Source organism: Phragmites australis, chromosome 3, assembly GCF_958298935.1.
Source record: "Phragmites australis chromosome 3, lpPhrAust1.1, whole genome shotgun sequence".
Classification (NCBI taxonomy): Eukaryota; Viridiplantae; Streptophyta; class Magnoliopsida; order Poales; family Poaceae; genus Phragmites; species Phragmites australis.
The window spans coordinates 49,928,055-49,937,540 of record NC_084923.1 but is presented as its reverse complement, the minus strand read 5'-3'; the positions used below and the strand labels follow the sequence as shown (position 1 = coordinate 49,937,540).

Below are 9,486 nucleotides of genomic sequence, written 5' to 3'. Positions count from 1 at the left end.
TACACTTTTATATAAAAAACCTATCTTTCAGTGAATACAAAGTTTTAATTAAAAAATAAATATTGCAACAAACATTTGAAAAGATCTACCATGTTTAATTTTATATATCGAGTGTTTATAGTATGATGTAGCAATTTATTAAAGTCCATGTGATAACACTAATAGCTATACCTACACATATCGACCTCTAAATCATGACAGAAAAGAGTAAGGGGAAATGAGCAAAGAAGTAAGTGATATCATCGTATAATAATTAGATCGTGAAGGAGAAAAACAAGAAACGATTTATAATAAGATAAGAATGTAATAGATATACTAATTTTCTAGAAAATTACCGAGTTAAAGATATTACCAAACAATTCAGGTGCTTTAGTCATAATTCAAGTTTCCAAAAAAAAAAACCGGTGGCCGGCGGCCCCCGGCCATCCCCGCATCCTGATCCGGGGTTAAGTCAGACGTGTCGCCCTCTCATTGGGAGACAAACGTCACTGCGACCGACGCCTCGGCCAGGCTCGCAGGTTCCTCCTTGAGGCGCCCACATGTCAGTGACACGCCCGCAGCCATTGGGAAAAGGTTAAGACCACGCCGTCCTCTCCCTCATCCCCGAAAGCCCGTCCGGCGTCCGCCATCTGATCTCCATCCCCTTCCTCGTCTCTGCTCCAACCGCTCTTCGATTTGGTCGCCGATTTGCGATTTGGGCCGACTAGGGTTTACGAGATAGAGAGAGAGAGAGAGAGAGAGAGAGTTAAGGTTTCGCGCGAGATGGCGCAGGCGGTGGAGGAGTGGTACCGGCAGATGCCTATCATCACGCGCTCCTACCTCACCGCCGCCGTCGTCACCACCGTCGGCTGCACCCTCGAGGTCTCTCCCTGCCTCTCCCCCATGATTAGGAGATTTTCCTCTTCCTCCGTTGCCAGTCTCCTATCGCGTGATTTGGCAGTCGTTGGAGTGTCTATTTGTTGGTGTGCTCATGACCTGATGGCTCCGCTTTCGCAGATCATTTCGCCGTATCACCTGTACCTCAACCCCAAGCTGGTGGTGCAGCACTACGAGATCTGGCGCCTCGTTACCAACTTCCTCTACTTCCGCAAGATGGGTATGTGCTCCTTACCTATATCTTAGCCCGCAAGTGCAAGGCGTTGTGAGTTAGTGGAGATGTGTAGAATTGTTGCGTTAATGTCACACCATTTGCCAGACTCCACAAAAATAAGTTACACAAGGAGAACTCTTTCAATGTATTCTGTGCATGGTCCTAAAAATTCACTAACCGGTAGCCGCTTAGTCACTGACCTAGTAGTGATTGTATGGCGTTACCAGCCCAATTGTGTGGACCGGTGATTATACGGTTACAAGTAGGTGCACTGGTTCCTTGTATGCAGCCTAGTAGAACCGTTTTCAGTACCTTGGTTCCACGGGTATCATTTATCATGTGATGTGAAGCTGTAGCATATGGATGTGTTGGAATGCAAACATTGTGCACACCCAGTGAGGAAGGTTTGTGCGCCTTACAGTCTGCCATCTATTTATGTTTGTTGGAGCTGTGCGTAACGACAATTTCTACTCGAAAAGGAATCGACCTGTTTTATTTGTCCTTTTCTGTTAGCTGATGTATCAAACTCAGCAGCAAAGTAATTATTGGGTTTGTAAACTCAACTTCTAAATCTTCAGAGTACGTTAGAAGAGCCTTTCCCCTGGTCCGTTGAACCTTTTTCATGTGAACCTGATTCAGTGCCATCGGTCTTATTTGTGTGGCTTAGTCTGCTTTAGGTGGCAGGCCTTGTGAAGAGCTTGTGAGTTAGGGTGCACAGTTTGCAGATTAGATTTGTGATTATGTTGCATTTCAAACTCATAATGTCTGAGAGCTCTTTTTACCCGCTAATGGAGTCATGGTCTGGTATACACAGTTTTTGTATTGAGAAAATGTTGAAAATGGTTATACAGCTGCTTCTTCAGTTACCACAGTCCACAGGAGGTCATTAAATGAACGTAGATACTGGAAAGAAGCATTGGTTTGCATCTGAATATCCAACATCTATAGTTGTTGCCTCTGGATATAGTGCTAGTTAATGTATATCCATTTGACATCATGGAAGTGTTTACATATTCCTGGATTGTTTCGAATGTGCGCGTGCAGCATTTCAGGATTGTTATTACTACATAGTGCTAGTTTATGCATATTCAATTAACAGCATGGAAATGCTTACATATTCCTTGTTTGTTTCATGTGTACGCGGGCAGCATTCCGGGACTTGTAATTACTGTTATACTAGCAGTGTTTCATATTTTTTTCTGCATATTTCAAGTGCTTCATTCTTATAATTGAACCCGGTTACTCTTGTTTTCAGATTTGGATTTTCTGTTCCATATGTTTTTTCTTGCGCGGTACTGCAAGCTTCTTGAGGAGAACTCATTCAGAGGAAGAACTGCCGACTTTTTCTACATGCTCTTGTTTGGTGCTACTGTCCTAACTGGCATTGTTCTAATTGGAGGGATGATACCTTACATTTCGGAGACATTTGCCAGAATTCTGTTCTTGAGCAATTCATTGACGTTTATGATGGTATGGGACTAACTTTCATAGTTTATAATTCTCAATATAAAAGGACACATTTGAGGGAAATCTTACATTGAAAATTGTCTCTCCTGGGTTGTCTGAGGCAGAACATTAGTAATAACTCTGTTCTGATTTGGCATATCAGGTTTATGTCTGGAGCAAGCACAATCCCTTCATCCATATGAGCTTTTTGGGCTTGTTCACCTTTACTGCTGCTTACTTACCTTGGGTAAGTATTCTTCTGCTCCATTTCTTGAGTGACACATCATTGTATCAGCCACCTGATTCTCATCTTAAATTATTATTATTGTGGCCTTATGTGTATGAAATTGATAATCTTTCTCATGCTTGAATGTTGCATGAGATGTGAAATCTGTAATTCTTTTGGTTGCACATATCTATATAGGGGAAATGCATAGTGGTATGGTTAAAAAATAATAATCCTCCACCTGGTTTTGGGAGGGACACATGGCCCAAATGCCACATCTATTGACTCCTGGCTGTTTTTATATCTAATGATTAAAATAATACTGAACTTTTTTGAGAAACATCTACAGTTCCTAGCAGCTATCCAAGGCACCAGCCTACATTTTTATAAACTTTGTCTTTTTACCAATATGAAATATTGGTTTCACTCGACAACATAAGTAACTACTGGTTTTGGCACAAGGAAGGGCCTACTTAATACACTAAAATTTTATAGCAATTTTATAGGAACAGGTGGGTCTTTCCTTTACTGTTTACTGTGTAATTCCCTCATTTTAGATGTGGCCGAGGTGCGAGATAATGAGTACCATAACCTCCTAATTCATTCGATTGAGGGGGAATAAATGCTTGTAGGAGTAAATACATACTGGAAGGGTAGGAAGTACCATATGATGTACAGTAAGTTCCAGGTTAGGAGGACTTGTGAGACAGAGGGAGCACTGTTGATTTGTTTATTTAAGAACAACTTTGTATTCCAGCTCTAACCAGGTGAACGTGGCCGTTGTCTAAATTGTTTTCTCTTGAATGGCAGGTCCTTCTGGGGTTCTCTATTCTTGTCGGAAGCAGCACGTGGGTGGATCTCTTGGTATGCTTCTTCTTGTTCAGATGAATTTATAATAATGATTGCGGAATTACAGTGGTGAATTTGAATAACGAATCTCGTAGAACAAATCATTTCCTGATGAGTTAATTCTTGCACAGATTTATAGAAATATTGCTTATCTTCCTCCTATTTTTCTTCATTTACCACGTGGCCACACGAATGTAGTTGTTATCTATTTGCTTGCATGTGTGACTTTGGTTTGGCATTTCCTAGTTGCAAAATGTGCAAGAAGTTACTTCGTAAGCTTTTGAATTGTTATGAATGGTGAGAGCCCATCTCACTTCTGCCCTACCACCTGTTAACAGTAAATGTCGTCGAAGCTTGTCCAACTTGTTAGAAAATGGTCTGTAGATTACTATGGGTTTGCACATTTATCTGCATGGGTTTGGATCAGAATGCTAATAAATCAATTTGGCACAGCAACTTGTATTAATGTCAGGAAAGTGGAGCAGCAGTTGTTACTCAATTCACTATATTACCTCCTCCACACTTGATAGGCTCCTGCCATCTTCATTCAAAATTGTTTACTGTGTTCTGAATTATGAACTTCAATTGAGTCACATCTGCATCATTGAATTGACAAAGGAACCTCGTGTAGTTTGCCTGTATAGAGCTCCTATTGTCATCTTCATCATTCTCTGTTTTTGGAGGAATGAGTGATATATCTCTACCTGATATCACATTTCTTCTCAGGGTATGATTGCTGGACATGTGTACTACTTTCTGGAAGATGTATACCCACGGATGACTGGGCGTCGCCCCCTGAAGACTCCGTCGTTCATCAAGGCGCTATTTGCTGATGACAATGTTGTTGTGGCACGGCCACCAAATGCCGGGATTGGTGCGGGCGCAAGGTTTGGTGCTGTGGGTCCAGGCCCCCAGGTCCAATGATCATTTGCTATCCATGACCTGTGAGGCTGCAACAGATCCGAGAGGCAGTTTCTTTATCTGCTCAAATTGCGGGATTGTACAAGCCAATGTTCTCGTGTATTTATACAGGCTAGATCAGAGTTATTGTGCATAACAAAAGATTAGTAGTTTCTGAGGCAGCTAAGTTTCTCACCCCATGGCAAGGTCAAAGAAAACGATCTATGATTGCCAGGCAGGCCGCCCCCTGTTTCTGAAACCTGTTTTTGCGATGATTAACATCTGACCATGGTACCCTTTTTCATGCATCTTTTTAGCGTAGGAAACTCTTTGAACAAATCATGTTGGCAGCGAGAATTGTATCAAGTGTTGACATTGCAGAATAGTGCAAGAAATGGCTCTTAACGTTGTTATGGGTTTCTATGTACTGTGATGGAAGACGATCCTTGAAATGAAGTGGTCACATTGTAGGTTGGTTTCTCCCTCCCAACTTTCAATTGCGTCCTTCCATGTGGACATAGATGCATTTTTTAACTGGTGGCAAGTTCGTGCTGTATCTTACCTCTTTTGAGAGTATTCAGTTGTTACTGTCGAGTTCGTTCTCTTAAAATAGTCGAGTCAAACCCAGCACTCAAATGCACTCAGGCAACTCAGCTGCTCAAACGAGTCCACAGGATACCGACATGCAAAAAGCGAGTTGTTTAAACATCGGGAATGCAGAAGAACAGTTGTAATTTACACTGGCAAAAAGAATTTTGTAATTTTGAAACATTTAGAGAGGAATAGAGCAAACATAGCCGAAATAATGAAGGTTCGCATCAGCTTGGATGAAAATGCAAAAAATTACTTGTAGGGTGCACTGATATTTATGTGGTTTGGGCTCACAACCGCAAGTTATTAAAAGCTACTCTATCTGATTATAAATATGTCATTTTGAATAAGAGATGATTTTTAATATATAATTTTAATCTCTATTTTCAATTAGAATATATTTATAAAATATTTGAATTTATGATGTTATAAAAACATTTTTAAGACAAATCTTTCTATCTGATTTTAAGACTCATAAACTAAATATTTTGAAAGCTACTTATGTTTATGACCGGAGGAGACGATACGATCCAGCGTCGCGCGCAGTCACCGTCGTCGTCCACGGGAGCTCAGCCGCAGGTGACTCACTCAAAAACTATGCCCTCCCGCCACCATCGCCTGGCGTCGCTGACGAAGCAGTTGACCACCCACGTGAACGCCGGCCGCCACCGCGACGCGCTCGCGCTCTTCTCCCGCATGCTCTCCGCTCCCGACCTCCCACCGCTCACCGACCCCTCCTTCGCCCACGCCTTCCCGCTCGGCCTCAAGTCTGCCACCGCCCTCCGCGTCCCCCGCGCCGCCGCCTCGTTCCACGCGCTTGCCGCCAAGTGCGGCATCCTCTCCAGCCCCTTCCTCGCCTCCGCTCTCATCGCCTCCTACGGCAACGGCAGCTCCCACTCCCCCGCCCCCGCGCTCGCCCGCCGCCTGTTCGATGAATTGCCCGCCCGCAACCGCAATGCCGTCGTCTGGAGCGCCATGATCTCCGTCCACGTCCGGGCGGGAGATCTCATCGCTGCGGCGCGGGCGCTCGACCTCATGGACGTCCCCCCGACCGCATCCTGCTTCAACACTGTGATTGCCGCTGTTGCAGAGTCTGAGGACCACCCGGCCCGAGCCATCGAGGTCTACCGACATATGCAAAGAGTGGGCGTCGCGCCGAGCTTCATCACTCTGCTGGCTATTGTCCCCGCGTGCACCGAGATGGGCGCATTGATTTCAATCAAGGAGGTGCACGGCTTCGCGGTGCGGCATGGCATGTCGGCGAGATCCCACATTGGCAGCTCCCTCATCGAAGCGTACGGGCGCTGTGGTTCTCTAGCTGGCGCGCAGGGGGTGTTCAACCAGGTGCAGGATCGGGATTTAGTTGTATGGAGCGCTCTGGTATCAGCTTACGCTTTCCATGGCCGTGCGGAGGTTGCAATGTCGCTTTTCAGGGATATGGAGGAGCAGGACGACGTTCGGCCTGATGGCATCATGTTCCTTAGTTTGTTGGCAGCCTGTGCCCATGCTGGTCGCGCAGATGATGCATTGCAGTATTTTGATGTGTTGACCAAGAGATATGAAGTGGAGGCAAGTGGGGATCATTATTCGTGCTTGGTTGATGTCTTGGGCCGGGCAGGAAGGCTGCATCAAGCTTACGAGCTTATACGGACAATGCCGGTTAAGGTAACAGTGAAAGCCTGGGGGGCTCTTCTTGCTGCTTGCAGGAAATACGGGGAGGTGACATTGGCAGAGGTTGCTGGGAGAGCATTGTTTGAGATTGAACCGGAGAATGCAGGAAACTTTGTTTCGCTCGCAAATATCTATGCAGGCGTGGGAATGCATGAGGAGGCAGAGCAGGTGAGAAGGGAGATGGAGCAGCGAGGTGTGCAGAGATTGCCTGGAAGCAGTTGGATGATACACCACAAGTCAAGTTGTTGAGGCAATGTCCAATAAATTCTCCCCCCCCCCCCCCAATGGCTCGTTGTCTATACCAGCCAAGCTAAGATTTTAACAGTTTTTCTGTCAGTCAAAACATGTAGGAACTGACTGATTGGTAGCAGTGGTTTTATATGAAAAAATCAGGCACACATTTGCAAAGTGTCATTACTGCTTCACAGCAAAGTTCATTCAGATATGCAATAGCTATATGTCCATGGAAAGGTAAATCAGAAATGTCACTATCCCTTTTTTAGTTTTTGATGGTATTTTTTCGGTTTAAACTTGAAACTCTACTCTCTTTTTTTTTTTTAATTTTAGCATTTAGGAAAACATCTAATTGGACTAGGGTCCCAACTCCACATCTGTCAGAAAGATGTCATATGCAGAATTTGACATAACTGTAAAACTTAACTGACTGTAGATGAAGAAGAAACATCTATGTGGCAAAATAGTTAACTGTAGATATTGCAGAACATAAGATTTGCTTCTGGTGATGGTGCGAGTCAGGTGTATATGTACCAGCAACCATGACTTATTCTGAGACCCCAGATCTATCTATGTTCCTCGGTTCCATTGCATAGATCTTGTTCCGAGACTTGAGATAGTAGAGCTCCCTGCATTTATTACATTATAAGACTGATAAGTTTGTCACTAATTGTCGACAATGACTATGCTAAACAGTTAAAGTATACGCAGAAGTAGGTTGAGACTGATATTCGATGTCCACTGTCAAAGTTCAATCATAGCAATGAACTTCTTGCCATCGTATTCATACATTTCGTCATTTCCTATATCAGTTTAATGTCATTTTCCAATGTGATATGCATTGAATTGCAATCTTGAAATGCAAGTTTAAACATGACACTATCGGCCAAAAGCTCTATTCAATGACAGTAAACAGTACCACTTCCTTTTTGGCAACATCATTTCCCGTCAGCACACATGGAAATTCATTTCAAAGTACACTAGAGGATCCAATATTCATCAATACTCTTTCTAGTGTCACTGCCACTTAGCTCTAAGTTTCTGTACACTTTACTTTGCACAGTCCACATTACAATCAGTCAACATTAATTTTATTGCCTTAATTCAGCTGATTGTTGGAAAAAATCCATGGAGGTTTCTACAGACATCATTTTCCACATTATAATCAGTCGGCATATTCTTTGCTGCCCTAGTTCTGTCAATTTATAGAAAGGCATAGCACTAAGGTTACTATTCACATTTGTTCACGGTATTCATTGTGGTTCCTTTTTTCTGAAGTTCATAATAATATTATTTTAGGTCAGTTTCTATGGACCGGAGAACTACCTTTATCTTTCTACTGGAACTTACTTTTGCTGTGAATGCATATGATTCTAACTTTCACGCGTCTTTACCAAAAGCATGCTCAGTTAGAAAAATATACAAAGAAGGCTTGTCAAAGTTGGTGCAATCAAGCAAGATCCTTAATTGTCTTCCTGTAATCTTTCATCCACCTCATCTAGCGTTCAAAATAAATTATTGCATAGTAAGCTCTCCCATTACACTTACATTAGATCAGTTGGTTCGTGCATGAAGTGTGAAAATAGCAAGACATTTTTCTGTACGTGTATTGTCAGCTTTTTGGAAAAAAGTGTTGGTGTAGCATTTAGCTTCTCAAGCTTCATGCTTATACCGAAGTGCGAAATATGAAATGTCCATCTGCAGCACATTGTAATATAAATTGTTTTACCATCTGTAACATATGATGCTATATTCTTCATGTCTTTGGGGCCAATCAATTTGTTGCATCCACTGTCCAATATGTTGGTTATAGCTTAAAAGCTTGAGATAAGTCAGTATGATTTGGAAAAATCTACGCTAAACTACTCTTTTGAATTATCAAATATTTAAACTAAACAAGCTGATTCAAACATTAATAAATAAGGGACACCTGTATTCATTGGAAAATTCCAGTGGTAGGATCTCCTTTGGTAGCTTCAGATCATAAGAGCGAGTAATAAGTAATAACATTAAGTATTACAACTTTTATGAAAGAAATTTGATAAACTTAGCATGGGTGATGACTACTCGGGATGTTACATTAATTTGTCCAGTATGTGAGAAGCTAACTGGTATACCAATCACTGTTTCCCTGAGCCATGATTGTAGTGCATGATACTTTTCCTGTGGATTTTCTAATTACCTGGAGGGACACTTACCTAATATTCTACATGAGAGGTCCCTCTCAAATAGCTCTACTGCAGGTGGGCTAGCATGGATCACTATTGTTAGTGGTGCTGGGGCCCATGACAGATGGCTTATTGGCTAACGTGTAAATAATTTTATCAACCTAATTTCTCCAACACATCTTGTTTGCCTTTTGCACTAGAAAACCTAAGATTGTTACGCTGCTGATATTTTTCTTGACCCCATGAATTTCTTGTACTTTGCTTTATAAATCGGACTGAGATCTGTAATCATACATGTGCCCTGATTACGC

The 9,486-nt window shown here is 42.5% G+C and overlaps 2 protein-coding genes across 2 annotated transcripts; both read left to right on the top strand.

Moving 5' to 3' along the window:
- The first annotated feature begins 548 nt into the window (after positions 1 to 548).
- On the top strand, positions 549 to 5,045 carry LOC133913802 (derlin-2). The gene is made up of 6 exons (XM_062357070.1): positions 549 to 861; positions 997 to 1,096; positions 2,346 to 2,560; positions 2,700 to 2,783; positions 3,573 to 3,626; positions 4,338 to 5,045. Exons 1-6 carry the CDS (start codon positions 763 to 765, stop codon positions 4,533 to 4,535), a joined length of 750 nt encoding a protein of 249 aa, XP_062213054.1. The 5' UTR covers positions 549 to 762; the 3' UTR covers positions 4,536 to 5,045.
- A 581-nt stretch (positions 5,046 to 5,626) lies between these two features.
- LOC133913800 (putative pentatricopeptide repeat-containing protein At1g03510) lies at positions 5,627 to 7,242 on the top strand. The gene has a single exon (XM_062357067.1). The coding sequence runs from the start codon at positions 5,700 to 5,702 to the stop codon at positions 7,020 to 7,022; it is 1,323 nt and encodes a 440-aa protein (XP_062213051.1). The 5' UTR covers positions 5,627 to 5,699; the 3' UTR covers positions 7,023 to 7,242.
- Positions 7,243 to 9,486: the final 2,244 nt, after the last annotated feature.

Excerpts from the sequence above, each read along its gene's own strand:
- LOC133913802 (XM_062357070.1), top strand. The coding sequence starts at position 763 with ATGGCGCAGGCGGTGGAGGAGTGGTACCGGCAGATGCCTATCATCACG. Across the intron at positions 1,097-2,345 it reads CCTCTACTTCCGCAAGATGG|ATTTGGATTTTCTGTTCCAT; the intron begins GTATGTGCTCCT and ends TCTTGTTTTCAG. Across the intron at positions 2,784-3,572 it reads CTGCTGCTTACTTACCTTGG|GTCCTTCTGGGGTTCTCTAT; the intron begins GTAAGTATTCTT and ends CTTGAATGGCAG.
- LOC133913800 (XM_062357067.1), top strand. The coding sequence starts at position 5,700 with ATGCCCTCCCGCCACCATCGCCTGGCGTCGCTGACGAAGCAGTTGACC.